The 15891-nt window shown below is 41.4% G+C and overlaps 1 protein-coding gene across 4 annotated transcripts in view; it reads right to left on the reverse strand.

Moving 5' to 3' along the window:
• LOC147615352 (uncharacterized) overlaps nucleotides 1-9470 on the reverse strand; it is a 74555-nt gene extending 65085 nt beyond the window's left edge. The window contains exons 1-9 of one of the 4 annotated variants that reach the window (XM_086779436.1): nucleotides 9217-9467; nucleotides 8989-9073; nucleotides 8430-8593; nucleotides 7968-8280; nucleotides 7644-7753; nucleotides 7314-7450; nucleotides 5557-7210; nucleotides 3331-3569; nucleotides 3069-3246 (exon numbers count right to left, since the gene is read on the reverse strand). In XM_086779436.1, coding sequence (XP_086635562.1) covers nucleotides 3069-3246; nucleotides 3331-3569; nucleotides 5557-7210; nucleotides 7314-7450; nucleotides 7644-7753; nucleotides 7968-8280; nucleotides 8430-8593; nucleotides 8989-8992 — 2799 coding nt within the window. In that variant the 5' untranslated portion in view covers nucleotides 8993-9073; nucleotides 9217-9467. Of the gene's footprint in view, nucleotides 1-3068; nucleotides 3247-3330; nucleotides 3570-5556; nucleotides 7211-7313; nucleotides 7451-7643; nucleotides 7754-7967; nucleotides 8281-8429; nucleotides 8871-8988 lie in introns of all 4 variants that reach the window. The other 3 variants (XM_086779437.1, XR_015262828.1, XM_086779438.1) reach the window with 3 other exon arrangements.
• Between the last annotated feature and the right edge of the window lie 6421 nt (nucleotides 9471-15891).

The raw sequence follows: 15891 nt of genomic DNA on the forward strand, positions 1-15891 counted from the left end.
CTCACCATCGCCAAATCAAAGCCATTATTGCTCGGCATCGGAGGCGCCTACCTTGCTTCTACAACCTCTCCATTCTAGACAGCCTCATGGCGGAGATATTTGATTTGAGGAGAGGGCAGCACTTCAACTGATATACATTTTCCAGTATTTTCTACTCAGTATCATCTAGGAGTCTTACTTACAATTCTTATAAATGTAAGATAGTCAGTTTATTGCACTTTTCAGTTTCATTTGGTTGTTCTCTTTGATGAGGCACCAACTTCAGATGTACTCTTAGTTTTGGTCTCATAGGCCATCGTGGCCTCTTAGAGACGTTAATATATCATTTCATTTCTCTCTCCCTCTCACTCTCACCTCCCTATGATCCTAGCTCCATGTTTCTAACATGGTATCAGAGCTATGATCTAGCTTGTGATAAAGTTCAAAATCCCAAGAAATGGAGCTTGTGGGTCTCCTACATTCTCACCTCCAACGATCTCTTCTCCCACACTCTACCATTGGAGCTTGTGGGTCTCCTACCTCCTCACCCCCAACCAATGGAGGGATGATCTCTTCTCCCACACTCTGCCATTGGCCATACTACTTCTTGGGGCCTTTGCCCAACTCAAAGGCACACAGCAAGAGCTCTTCAATTGAAGCAATGGAAGCGCCAAGCTGTAGATTTTGCCACTTCAATTAGAACCTAGTTTTTTGGGAAAAACACAATGGTGCGCCATCCATGGAGTTTCGGCGTAATTCCTCGAGTACCCGGGGATTTTCGACCATGGCACATCTATTGGTGTTGTCCGTTTGATGAATGGTGGACTACATCACACGCATCAGTCTGTGCAACCTTTAGAGACATGCTTTTGTAATACCTCGATTAATACTTGATTACTATGGTTAATCCAGAGGTTATGGGCTTAAATCATAAGTAAATAGGGTGTTGTTTCTCCCCATTGAATCTCTCTTGAAGAAAGCATGTGGAAGGTCTCCAATCAAAAGCTCCAAGGTGCTACTATTTTTTGCCGCAAAAATATCAATCTTTCACTAATCAGTGAATAATGATTGATTAGTCACTAACAGTCTGTGCATAATCAATAAGGTATCAATTATGCCTTCATCTAGTGAGTCCTCGAATGCAATATATCAAAGCAAGCAAAAAGGTCAAGAAATCTAAAGCCAAATCCGAAGCCAAAATGGAGAGCTTCAAAGGGATCTTTAGTATAGAGAGGTTTAGTGGCAACAATTTCTCTACTTTTGGCAGACGAAATCTGATGAGGGACCGCTTGTGGTTCTTGGTCAACGACACCAACAAAAAACCTAGCAATAGTAAGAGGGCTAAGAAAATTCAAATTTGGCAAGAACGTAATGACAAGGCCCTCACTCTCATCGGGCTTGCATTGTCCGACCATCTTGTTCATCATGTGGACTTCAACAAGACTGCTCTGAGGTATGGTACAAGTTGGAAAGTTTATTCAGGAAACAAGATTAATAACTCTAAGGTTTTCTTGAGTCAGAAATTATTTGGTTTAAAGATGAGTGAAGAAGAGACCTTGGGTGAGCACTTAAGAAAATTTGGCTCAACACCCCTCCAGCCTAGGAGTAAATGTTGAAGAAGATGATCAAAAAGCTGTTCTTTTTTCTTTTTTTCCTTTTTTTCCTTTTTTTTTTTCAAGAAAGAGACTTCTACTAAGTATGAGAAATGCATACAACAATCACGGCTATAAGTTAGAATAGAATCACCCCAATATGTAAAGTGATCTCAACCACTAATAAGGAGCATCACGGTGCCATGAAAGACCTGTGGAACTAGAGGAAAAGAAAATGCCATGGTCCCACCCCCGCATAAATACAACGCGCTTTGCCTACACGGAACAAGAGGACCCTTGAATACGAGCCCATCTAGCCATGAGAGTATGGATGATATCCTCTCATATAGTACTAATGCACTGAGACTCAAAAATCTGGACACCCTCAATTGCCTCCATGCATCTAGCTCTCGATATCTGCCATTTTGTAATATTGGCAACAATCTCCCAATAGGTGTCAATCTCCTGGCTGGGGGGTGTATAATGTGAGTGAGGTACATCTTGCAACAAACCATACTAGGCAATACCTCTACGAATGAAAATAGCAATGTTTGTATCACTGCCCTCATAGACAAGCTGTGGACTAGACTGGGAAAGCGGACAATACAGTGGACCTCTTCACGAAGTCGCTATCTCAGGATTTGCTCAGGCGGCACCCCAGCTCCCTGTGGTTGGTTTCACAGCCAAGAGCTAAGAGGGGGTGTTAGAAGTCATCTCCTGTCTATTTTTATACACAAGGGCCTCTGTTGTGGGTGTGCCCGCCCTGTATAGGTGTTTTATCATTTTTCCTCACCCCCCGTATTTTTTCCCTATTTTTCCCATTTTTTCCATGGTGTGGATGGATGCCATATGGTTGGCAGGAGCCTCTGGTGGCTGGCCGACTGTCCATTCAGCAGTCCTGTGGCTGGCTGACCTGTTTACACAGTCGTGGAGGTATTTTATACTAGCCGACCTGCTTTCTACAGTCGTGGAGCCCTTTAGCGCTGGCCGACTGCATCCATGGGGCATATAAATATGCCCCATGCTCCTCACCATTGTATCATTCAGTTATTTGCAGAATCTTGTGTATAGAGAAGAGTTACACGCCTATTTCTCTGTGTCTCTTGTGCTGTCTATTTTCTGCACTCTACTTGCTCTTGTCAACCCAAGTTTGGTTATCATTTCCGCAGCATATTCTGACAGGTGGTTCAGGTATTCTCTTGCTAGAGCATGCATTTACTCAACTGTCTGGATATCATCACATGCATAGATTATTGATGTCAACCAAAACCTCCATTATGTTACCCTTTCATGTAGTTATCATCATGTTTGTTTATATATAATGTATGTTACAATTGAAGGTTCAAACTCACCCCCTTTCTGGGCAGCATGGTGTAATAGCCACCTGATAGGGCCCATCGACATGTTTACAAAGTCACCAATATAAATATCAAATTTTTCAATAACTTAAGAAGGCGTTGGGATGCTACATCGCCAATGTACAAGAAAAGCACTTACTTTGGATGCTCCAAAATCACCCAACTTAACAACACCGTCAGAATCCACTAGCACATTTCCACCTTTGATATCCCTATGAACAATTCTGTTCTTATGCAGGTACTCGAGACCCAGAAGCAGCTGTCTTGTGTAAACCCGAACTAAGGGCTCACTGAAAGGTCCAAACCTTTCCAACATACTGCAACATCCAAAGACAATTTGCATGCAGCTTTGGTGTTAAGTCCAATTGCAAAAGAAATGTGAAAATAATCAGGCATGTTACCTTTGAATAGATCCACCTGAGACATACTCCAAGAATATGTAAAGGTACCCTGACATCTCATCTTTGTCCATGTCAATATACCCTACAATATGTTTATGCCTCATCTCCTTGTATAGAGAGATCTCTCTCTCTAAGGAAGCTAAGTATAATGTTTTTTCTTCATCATCGTTTGAATTCTGAAATTTTAATTGTTTGACAGCCATAAGTTCTCCTGTTGATTGGTTTAGTCCACAAAACACCTGAGCCATGATAACATAGGAGTAGGACATATAATGTTAGGTAGAAACATTTGATATACATGCTTTCTGCAAGACAGATTTTCTTACCAAAAATATCGATCATGTGATTTTCATGTATGAGCATCCAAAACACATACATGTATACATACCAGATAATATTTGAGATAAAATGATGAAAAACATGTATTAAGACAAATGAGTTTATTAAAAAACAGAAAGAAATGAATACATAAATCCCTTGATTGGTTCCAGCTTACATCTAACTAGCCTGTCATTAGACATACACCAATTCGTCAATCTTTATGGGGGCAAGGACACATTTTTGTTCTCGACAGTTTCAAATGAGCCATCAAATCTCAACAGAGACATCAAATTACAATGAAACTTTTTTGTTTCGGTTGTTTCGAAAACCGTTTTGTTTTGGAATGTTTCGTGCCATCCTGGTGGTGTTGGGCTTAACTCTTCAAGCACATAGAGGGTGCCATAGTTCAATTTTAGTCCACGTTTCCTTTCCTCCATTTTAGCCACCTCACATTGTTGTAGACACCACACGGGAGACTAGCATGGAAGATTTGGAGATTTAAATGTATAGAGACCATGGTACATAAACGTGCCCTCTTTTTCACACAAAAGAGAGTTCTATTGAGTAAAATAGAGCACACAAGAATTGAAAGTCATCAAACAATCATTGCTGAGGTAGCAAGAATATATTTTAAAGACTTCGGGCTCAAAAAAAAAGTGTTTCGTGCATTTTTTTAATTGTAGAAAACATATTTTCAAGCAACTATGGCCATAGAAGTACAGAGGGTATTGAGGACACTCAGACTTAACATGTACATACTCTATCCTCCATCCAGCCCACAACCTCTCTATTTGAAATTTGATCCAGGGCACATCCAGGTCAGCAGAGGTCAGATGAGATTCTTTTATGAGTGCTGACACCTCAAAATGAAAGACCGGTAGTGTATTCAACATAAAGAAGAGGAAGCAATGAATATACAAGACACAATGCCTGGGCCCAATGGCCTGCCCTATTTCTGCCCATGTGGGACGGCGGGCTTTTTTGCAGTGAAGCCTACTTTGTCACTTATGCTCGAGGATCATCATACTAGTACAGTTTTTTGCTCTCGATAGCTGAAGAGGAATTATGTGACTCGGTTGACATAGAAGTATGCAGACATCGGGGGTTGGTGGAATACGGCCCAATTCACCATATGGTTGAGTGGACAAATTTGGCATTCTCATGCAGCATGATTTATGGGGATACACTTGACAAACAAGATTCGTGATAAGAGAGATAACTCTTCATCTAGTCATCCTTATAGCCCATACCAGTCGGTAGTAGAGATTGAGTTATGTTTCAGTTTTACAGCATATCCTTCCATTTGTAATTGCCTACTGCACTCATTCAAGCTAGGTCCTTCTAGATCTTAAATCAGAGGGCAATATAGAGATATGTTTCAGTTTTACAGCATGTCCTTCCATTTGTAATTGCCTACTGCACTCATTCAAGCTAGGTCCTTCTAAATCTTAAATCAGAGGACAATATAGAGATAAGATGTCTTAATGTGTGTGCATTCATTAGACTATCTCTGTCTAGTCATCAGTGGAGGTCTGGGATATCTCATGTCAATCACTCAAGCTGCCACCTCACTCCTGACACCAGAAGGTGGCCGAAGTGCTACAATGAAGGCAGCCTCCAAAAGACATGACCAAAAGCAGTCTTGGGAAATCTTTGGGGAACAAATGTAGTGGCAGGAAAGGAAGCATATATCCTCTTGTTCAGAGGATAATCATATCTTCCCTTATGGCCACAGACTGTTTGAGAAAGTCACAGCTCCAGAATGCCAGCAAATTTTTTCCTACTTCAAGATAGGAAATCTCTAATGCAGCCAGAAGACCTCCAAAAAGGCAGTTTTTTCATCTACCTTTCGATCTAAATACAATGATTCATCATAACCAAAACATCACATGCTTCCATTTTTACCTTTCCATAAGCACCTTCACCTAGAAGCTCTCCTCTCTTCCACTCAAAATTTTTTGTTTTCTTCATCTGTGCCCTTTTGAAAAGCTTCTTGGAGCTCAGAATGGCTGGCTCATTATTTGAATCCTCTTCTTTCATCCTTCCATAAGTATTTTTAGGAAGGCACTCTCCCCCACAGCCTTCATTCCCACACCCAACACATCCAGAACGTGCTGCATCATGCCAGTCTTTACGGACTAGTGATAAATCCGCCTCTGGAGCGGCAAAAAACTTCACTTGCTTTCTCTCTTTTACTTGGGTGCAAGGATCAACTTCAATTGCAGGCGACTGATTTTCTGTATCCTCTCTCTTTCTGTACATTTCTTGAACCACTTGCAAATCACTTCTTTCCTCTCCATGCTCAGATAGCACATTACTTTGTAAAGCTTTCGCTGTATCAGTACCAACAGCTTCCACAGGTACTTTACCCTCGAGAAAAGCAGGTTTCTGCTGGATTGTTTTTTCCTTTATTTGAGGAAATGGAGGTGCATTGCTACTGCCAGACATATCAGATGAGGAAGGCTCTTGGTGCTGTGGCGTATCACTTGGCATACCTTCTTGAAGATTTATATCACTTTTCTTCCCTGATATGGCATCAAGAGAACTTGATGCACTAACCGATCCCTGCTTAACCCCTGAAAATCCCCTAGTTTCTTTGATACCAGTGTGATCAGTATTCTTCTCAACACCTCTCTGATCTGGATGTTCCTGTTGCATTGATCTTGATGTATTTATGTGTTCTTGTTCCTTGAAAATCCCATCCATCATGGATTGAAAACCCATCTTCTGCTCTTGCACATACTTACTGGGCCTTACTTCCTGCTGTTTCTCCAGTTTGTCAGCAGCTGCCATAGACATAGAGTTTTGTGGCAAACCTTTCATGCCTCTGCCTGGGCACTTGTCTGTCTCATAGGAGGCTTCTCGAACTGAGCTGTCCGCCGTTGCTCCAGGATGTCTTGATTCTGAGTTTCTCAATGTGGTAGTCTGCATGGCATCTTGGTTGTTTGCTCTTTCAAGGTACAGATTCTGCAACCAAACATTCTGCCATTCTGTGGGTTGCTTTCCTTTCTCAAACACATCTTTGAATGGATAGTTAGCCATCCAATTCTCTTCGAGATAACTTTCTTTTCTTGCTGCATTCTTGGCTAAAATCCTTTCAGGTGCATCCTGCTTAGAGATAGGTGCATTGCTGGAAGGAAAACTCATTTTGAGACCTTGTAAAAGCTGACTAGCCATTGCATCCTGGAACTCTGTCTGACCAAAAGAACCACGTCGGAAAAAAACTGGTCCTTTTTGCGGACCTTGGATTGAAGGATCTGAGACACTTCGCCTTTCATTCATTGTCATGCCAGCACTCTCCTGGACTGTGACATTATCCTGGGGCTTAGCACTTGGATCTGCAAAGAATTGCTGGTCTAGCTGCCTGATGTTCAAGGATGAAGGTGGATGGGGCAAACCTATCCAAGAACGTGTTATCGGGTTCTCCATGTCAGACTTTAAGCGCTGGCTAAGTAGCTGATGTGTGGGACCATCAGCAGCAAGCTGCATGGGAAACAACCCTTGTTTTGTTCTGGCGTAAAGATCTGCACCTGCCACCAACAACAGTTTCACAACATTCCTGCACTCAATGTCCACATAATGTCAAAAAACGGCCACATTCACAGAACTACTTCGGGATTCATCATCTCTCATGAAGGAAAAATTTGAAGTTCCACACGCACCGATCTCCTGCGGCTGCAGCATGATGCAGAGGTGTTTGGTTCTCATTGTCATTGCAATTTATGTCTGCCCCTGCTGTCAGCAGCAACTTGACTAAGCCATCATTTCCAGTGAGAACGGCGAGTATCAAGGGTGGTTTCTATAAACAATATACATCATTCAAGTTATCAGGATTTTGATAAGTCAATCATGCAATACTATATGCTCAAATTTAATCATCTAGATGTACATGAAGAGAGCTGTTAGGATGAAAATAGGCCTTAGTTTTGGAGCCTCAACATAGACACATCTGGGTAAAGTTTCACATTAAGTGAACAAGACTTTTGGCTTACTTTCATGTGTGCACCTTCGCCACTGGCATTGAAACCACAGTTGAGAAGGTGTTGCACCCTCTGTATGTTTTGTGATGCAATGGACTCTTCCCATGAACGACCAATGGAAGCTGATTGGAGGAAAAGTATTAGAGTTTTTTTTTAATGTGTTCTAAAAAGGGGGCTTCAAGAAATACCCTGAAAGGACACATACAGAGCAAAAACAGCATCTAAAAACTTCTGTATTTTAACCATGTGATAGAAGATGATCGTTCATTTTCACATATCATTTGATGCATTGTTTTAAATTTCAATTTTGTTGAGGTAAGCTTCCATTTGAATCACCTGGCGATAGTCGGGGAGAACCACCTAGTGCTCCTGATACATTTATTGTATTTCTCAGGTCGGTATCAGAGACATCTGATTGACACCGTGATGAGCTGGAAGCCGTTGAATTGGTTGACGAGAACAGACTCGAATTGTTTGATGTAAAGCAAAAGACTGTGGACGAATTCTTAGAAGTGTTTCCCCGCACTCTGGCCTCTGCCTCCAATTCTGTGCTAGAAAAGCCATGATTCAAGGGTGATATAGTCCACTTTCTAGCTCCCTTCTGCGTCCTTTGAGCATCAATACATGGTTCCTTATGTTCTTGGTATGCCTGTGCAGAGAGATCAACATATCACAACCACATAATGTCTCATATTCCATACTGTCTCCTCAGTCTAAACCTTTAAGGTGATTTAGATTATACTAGAGTTGAGTCAAAGGGGACCTAAGCACACCACATTGGAAGCAATCTAATTTGACCTCTTCCTGGTCGGATAAAAAAGCCGGAGATGCAGACCGCCCATGCCATGGTCCAGGGGAGTCTACAAACGTTGCTGGCGAGCTCAGTGTTCTCACTGTTCTGGAGTTGAGCTGGCATTTTTCACTATTGGACTGATGGTCCTGTTGATGCTGCATGTCCAACCCTACGAGCAAGAGAACAAGGAAGATATTCAACACAATCAGAACCTTTCTAAAGAGAGAGCTCACTGTCGTTGTTGCCAGCAGCAGCGGTCCTGTTGGAGGAGCTGGGGTCCTTAAGTGGAATCATCTTTAGGGATTTGCCAAGCTCTCTAGGGTTTGAATTTAGATAAGGATTTCTTCCGATTTCAATTCAGAGAGTGCCTTATTAGGGTCTAATGCCATGTTCTGACATCACAATCCACATGACGACCGACATTGTGAACCATGCTGTCCCCTGAGCTGACAGCAGACAGAGCCAGTAAGTTAGCAGATAAACCGCTCTACTTAGTGTCAACATGCAAATAGGCCGCTCTGCTCCATGGCATCATGTGCATGAATGAAGCGCAATAAATCCTACCCATGGATGAGGTTTCAGTTATAAATCTTCATGAACCGTAGCCATAGAGATTAGGGTTGCAGTTCGTGTTGAGGGCGTTAAAACTCTGCAACAAGTGAGATCTTCTTCAGTTTCAGAGAGAGCCCCAGCCATGGAGATTGTTGGAAACCCGCAGAATAGAAACGTTTCTGCCATGAAAATATGCTCCTAGCTATGCAGAAATGAAGAATGAAGGGAACTGAGAAGCACCATGCCTGCTGAAACCTATCCGAAAACTGCTGCCATTGTTCTCTGAGCTTGGCCGTTCAGAGGGGGATGCACCGTTATGGCGATCGCGCCGATTAGGGTTTCGATTTCGTGAAGAAAAAAACCCTAACTCTGCGAAAGCGAGCGTTTTTTTGTGTGTTTTGAGAAGAAGAGCAGCCGAAGAGTTGCGCGGGGCAAGACTAGGTTTGAAGGAGGTTTTTCTCGTTAAAGCATTCACGTCCTCGTGAAATGGAACCTTTCATATAGGCAATTGCTTGGCCGTTTGAATTATAAAAATCATTAGATTAGACATTAGACATTAGACATTAGACATTAGATTAGCTACAGAAAAAAAAGTTCATTAGTATGATTAGTTTGGAAGTTTTTTTAACCTTACATTCTAAAAGAAAGATAAAAAAATTTAGAGCCATTACATGAGCATTGAGCATAGATAAAAAATTTTAGAGCCATTACATGAGCATTGAGCATTATTATAGGATAAACAATTGCTTGCATAAGTTTTTTGCAAAAGTTTTTAATCCATAGGTTTTTTATTCAATTAAAAAAAAAAAGTCATGGTTGTAGTTTCTCAATTCATGGCCTTGCTTGAAAGTGAATAGGGGCACATAATGAGTGAAAAATTCAAATCGATAATTGATAAGATTCCATAGAACACGTTCGCAATTAATTAATGTAAGGTTTGTAGATTCAAAAAAATCAATTCTTTAAACATCACCAACAATTATGTACAGATTATTAGCCTCACGTTTTCTTTTTTCCCTTTTCCTTCATCCAATTGTTCCTAGCTCTCATGAAGCATTACTAAAAAATCCTCATGATTTTATCACAAAAGAATGCCTTGCTGAAAGTTGTTAATTGCAAAGATGAGGTAAAGGTTTTCATCTACAAATGGTTATTATAATTCATATAAAGTCAATAATTGCAGCCAATAAACTCATCAAAAAGTATCTTGTATGGGATAAGAAGAACCCTATTGGTGGAATTGTAACATGTAGAGCTTTAAGGCCAAAAAAAAAAATATGCACACATTTCATGGGATGATAGTTTATTATTTGAAAGATCTAGACAAGCCTCATTATAAAAATGTTTCACATAAGTGCATAAGATATTTCTATAGGAATAGAAATTCATATGCAATATGGTCAGATGATCTCGTGTCAACATCTTGACATACAAGAAATGCAAGAAAAGAGATTAAGGAAAATGATAAAATTAATGACAAAGCATAATGACAAGCAATTTAGTAAAAAACTCACACAACAATCCATTAGATAGAGTGACTTTTCATAGGCTTAAGTACATCTCCATTAGCCATTAATCATAGCCCATAGGCTTTATTAAGTTGCTCTTAAACTTTCCTAGATTTGAGCACCATCTCCCTTGAAGTAATCACCCGCTTGGCTTCTTTCCCTCCTTCTTCTAGGTGCTTACTTTTGGCCTCCAAATGGGTTGGCCATCCCACATATTCGTTTATATTTGGGCTCCCTTTTTGAACCTTTGAACCATAGTCTATGACTTATGCAACTCATACAAATGTTTGAGGGTCACATACCATTCCCCCTACACTAGATCTACAGATTTAGTTATTTGCTGGAGTGGTCTATCTATCATAGGTCAAGGGATAGCCCCAAGGCTTAAGAGAGCTCAATCATGTGTGACTAGGAAATGAAACTTGAAGGGATTGAACCTGAGACTCAAGAGGATACACTTGGCAAAGACCAATAAGAATTTTTGTTACCCCAAGTTCTCATCGAACACCATCTCCTTGGGTGTAACCTTGCACATTTGTTGGTACCTAAAAAACAAGAAAAGTCATCCAAGAAAATTCTCAAAAAAGCATTAAGATACTCCTCGAATATCTTTGTGGTGGTGTGATGGAAAGACATTGAAGCATTAGACAACCCTAACGGCATCTTATGTGCCCCCTTATGCGATGAATGATTTTTGTAGTTGGTTGGCAGGGCCAGATTTTCTACTTGATGGTACCCATTGAAGCCATCCATAAAAGAGTATAGAACATGGCTTGGCACATCTTCTAGGACTCTCTCAATGAATGGGAGAGGAAAGGGATCCCTAATGGTGCTGTGATCGAGTGGCTAGAAGTCCACACATATTCATATCATGTTAGTCTTCTTCTTAGGAAAGACTACTATGGGAGAAAGCCATTCAGAGTGCTTCATATGGGGATAATGATGCCGGCCGTCTCCATTTTTTCTAGCTCCTTCATCACTACTTGTGAGTATTTGGGGTTCATGTAGTATATCCCTTTGCTTGCCAGTTGGCTCCCATCCTTAAGTGGTATCCTATGGGTGCCGATATGCAATGGTCAATGCCAGGGAGGTCCTTGTAAGTCTATGCAAAACTTCTTGGTGTTGAGATAAGAAAGATTTGACCTGCTCTAGGGTGGGTGCATCCTCCCATGCCCATACCACCACCAAGATTCATCAAGGTTCTCCTCGGTGCCTAAATTGAGTTCCTTAGCCTCATCTTGGTAAGCAGTTGGAGAGAGAGGAAGGGCCCCTATTGCCGCCTCATGAAGAGAAAGGGGGTCATGGGCTAGCTACGTCAGAATAGGAAGGTCTCCAGTGAGCTCTTCCAGCCATGTTAAGGGTAACTCCTCCACTGATAAAGCTTCTTCCTTGAACTTGTGATGTGTTGCTCATTGACCCTCTCTCCAATTGCAAGGTGTAGGTTGCAATGACTCCACTTGTCTTACTGCCTCTTCCTTTAGGATCCACTAGCTGAGTCTGATGGCGGTAAGTGAACTCGTTCTTCCCAAGGCTAATCACTTCTACTAGTTCTTTTGGTTGAGGGAGAGGGGATGCTAGTGTGCTCAGAGATGAGGTCCAATCCACCATGAGAGTTTCTGCCTAATCCATCAAATCCACTAAGTTTTCGCCATCCTCAACTTTCTCTTGAGTGGGAAGCTCAACTTTCTCTTGAAAGGGAAGCTCAATGATCTCTACCATGTGGTGACTTTTAAGGTGTGGTCAACCTCCCTTTAACATAGACAATAAGGAATACAATGGTGTTGATTAAGAAAATGCACCCAATAGATTTCACAAAGAAGACGAAAGACATAAAACATTGCACACATTGAGGGAAGGTCATACCTGGAACAATGGTGTAGGCGAAGGCGCATGCACACACAATAAGCAAGAAATAGTCAGGTTGAAGAAGGCTCCAATGATGTAAACAAAGAACAATCACAGTAAGAAGGAAACAGTTAGGTTGAAGAAGGCTTCAATGATGTAAATAGAGAACAATCACAGAAAGAAGGAAATTGTCGGATTGAAGAAGGCTCCAATGCTGTAGACAGAATAATCACATGCAAAAATCACACTAAGGGAGTTTTAACGTTGTCATAAATGGAAGGTGGTTATGTGCCAAAGTGGCTATTAAGTGGGGACATTGGGAGTTGTTAGAAATTAGGATCATCATCTACATGATCAACTATTGTTACAAAAGATGGTGTAGCAAGTACCCTATGGAGAGCAAAGGGGAGGATAAGACTAGATAAAGCCAAATGTTGATGGTAGGCATATAAAAGAAAAGGCTACACATTCAACCAGCATGGCATATGCACTTGAATCTATTTCTAAACCTTAATCCACCATAGCCATGCCTAGATCCATGTGTTTTATCATGGTATCAAAGCTAGTTGTGCATAGGTCTATGGTAAGATTAAGCAAATAATAGCCTAGGTAGGCTCCTTACAAAAGATGAAGTAGTAATAGATGAGGTGATTTATTCAGTCCCTTAGATTAGGTGATTTATTCATTAGGGATTGATTAGGTTTTGCTTAATCATTTTTAAGCCTTGTACTAATAGACATTATGCAGCTTTATTGGTTTCTTTTGTAGCAAGCGCTTATCTCTATCTGTTATACGAGTCAAAAAATTTAGAAGAGGGATCTGAAGCTACTCTTCTACTCAAGACAAGAAAACTTTTAGGAACTAAGAAGAAGAAGAAGAGCACCATAGAGAGAGGAACAAAGCAAAGCACTGCATCTTAGCAGTCCACAACCATAGCCATCGAGGGCACTTATGAGCAAAGCAAGAGAGAGCATCACGCAAAACCAGAGAGAGGTACAAGCCTCTGCAGTCAGTGCTTTCCTAGCATAGAGACAAAGCAAGTGGCAAAGACGAACGCGGGCTTCTCCAATACGCTACAAGTTGGTGCACAATCCAATGCTTGTTACCCCGAATTGGTGTATCTTTTTTCATGTTCACATCTATTACATATTAACCATGACAGGCAGAAGGAGAGGAGAGAAAAGAAATCCTTGATTTTTAAATTTCAGGACAAAATCCTATCAATTTGATCCTTTGTATTCCGGTTTCCATTCCTGATTCGACCCTTTGTATTCCTACTTCCATCCCTACATTTTTATTCTTAATGTATTTTACATACTGCAGCAATGCGCGGGTTGAGTACTATAGGTGCCAATGTAGTAGCAGTGGGAGCAATGCTTGCCTAGCTCGATGACACCCTTACGATGTACCAACCTATCCACTATGCAAGTCATCAACTCAACCGAGCTGTCGAGTTGAGTGAAACTACACCACCGAGAGGGAAGGTTTGGCTATTGTTTATGCCCTTCATAAATTTAGGCAGGGCATCAGGCCTTGAAGTATCTTCTTAACAAGGCTCAAGTGTGCTATTGCTTTTTCAATAGTTTGACTTTGAGATGGCTATTACTTTTTCAAGAGTTTGGCTTTGAGATTGTGGTGCAATCAAGGAAAGAGCATGTGATGGCTAATCATCTTTCAAGAGTTTGACTTTGAGATTGTGGTGCAGTTGAGAAAAGAGCATGTGATGGTTGATCATCTTTCTAGACCAATGTGGCAAGCTAGCTTGTGGTATTTGTAATGACCTTCGAGACAACATGTTATTTTCAATAGATGCCACTCCTACTTGGTATAAGGCCACCCCAAATCCTTCTTCTCTCGGCTTGCCCACTTGCACAAATCCATTATTGAAGTCAAAGGGCATGAACAACTCTAGACCAAAAGCAAACTGGAATGGGGTGTACAAGGTGGTGGCCTTAAAGCAATTTGGTAAGTGCAGAGTACCCCAGAAAGGGCTTGGTCCCACTTCAATGAGCATCATCTTGCATGGCACCTTGTTAGTCCTCTCCACTTGTCCATTCACTCTTGAGCATGACTTTTTATGGAAGACTTGGTATACCAGGCATGTAAGATGTCCATCACCTCATTGATGAAATGGGGGGCTATGTCACTGATTATCTCTATGGGATAACCAAATCTAGTAAATTGTTCTCATAAAGGAATTTGGCCACTGCTGGCCATTGTGTTGTCCTCCCTGGTGGTCTTTACCTTTGACCATTTAGTGGCATAATCTATGGCCATTTTTGCAATGTGTAAAAAGGGACATCCCACCATAACCCAGACTAAATAATTTTCTTCCCCGTGATGTGCCCTCCTGGAAGATGGCCAACCACTTGGACCTTCATGGGCATCTTCCACAACTAAGTTCACCTCATGAGGGTTAATGCATTAGCAAAGAACCTGGTCCCTCCCCATCTTGGAGAGTTGACCTATGACGAATTTGTATGATCAGCTCTTGATGAGAAGTATGCACTTCTCCTTGGGGCTAATTGATTCAAGAAAGTAGGCCGTGCTTAGTAGTAAATTCTAGGAAGGTGTAGCTTTTACATCTTGGAGGAGACTCGTCGTCTAGCATATTTGGCCATATAAGTGGAACAACCAAGAAGAAAACTTGGCAATGAATCTTGCTTTATCTAACCAAGAAAAGCACAGTTGGTCAGGCATGTGTTGGAGGAGGTGCAGAAAGGCTAGACATCCACTGCTATGGATGAAACTTGCTGGATCAAGGATTGGTCCGGTTTTAATGGTTCTAAGCTGGATAGAGGCATAACCAGGGTCTTGTAAGTGCTTTGAGAGTAAGTGAAGACAATGTCATTTAATGTAATAGAATATGGAATGCAAATTGGAGCTCTAACTATAGGAGAAGGAAGTGGAAGGCAATATGGGAAATGGAAATACCTACTAAATCTCAGGTTTTTTTGTGGGGAGCTTTGCCCATTGGCTCTAAATTGGTTCAAAGGAACGTCACAAGTAGATGCTGCCCTAGATGCAAGACTGCCTTGGAAGATGGGAAACATACATTTTGGGATTGCCCTGCTATTAGAGAAGCTTGGATTAATATTGGGAAATGGGTCTAGAGCTGTTTAGGGGTGCATGGTCAGTCGGGGGACTGGCTGTTTAGGGGTGCATGGTCAGTCGGGGGTGCATGGTCAGTCGGGGGGTGCATGGTCAGTCGGGGGACTGGCTGTTTGGTAGATGGACATCAAATGATTGACATGTTGATGTGATCTTTGATGTTGTTTATTGGAAATTTGGAATTCCAAAAATTGCATTTTGTTTTAGAAAGCTTGTGATACAGGAATTGATGTTAGTGTGGATTGATGCATAAATGTATTTGTATGTGCTGGTCTATATGCTTGGTTAATAAAATGACTGGGGCTGAGTTGTTTGAGTTATTGCAGTCTTTGCAGTTTGCTACCATCTGAGCCTTCTCCATGGGGGGTCAGCTTGCAGACATACTTGGTTGTGCCTAATTGTTTGGTGTATTGATGTGCAGGGTCTCAGAAAGCAGAGGATGAAGACTAAA

The sequence above is a fragment of the Cibotium barometz genome, chromosome 40 (assembly GCF_041138505.1).
Source record: "Cibotium barometz isolate CiBa-2024 chromosome 40, ASM4113850v1, whole genome shotgun sequence".
NCBI lineage: Eukaryota > Viridiplantae > Streptophyta > Polypodiopsida > Cyatheales > Cibotiaceae > Cibotium > Cibotium barometz.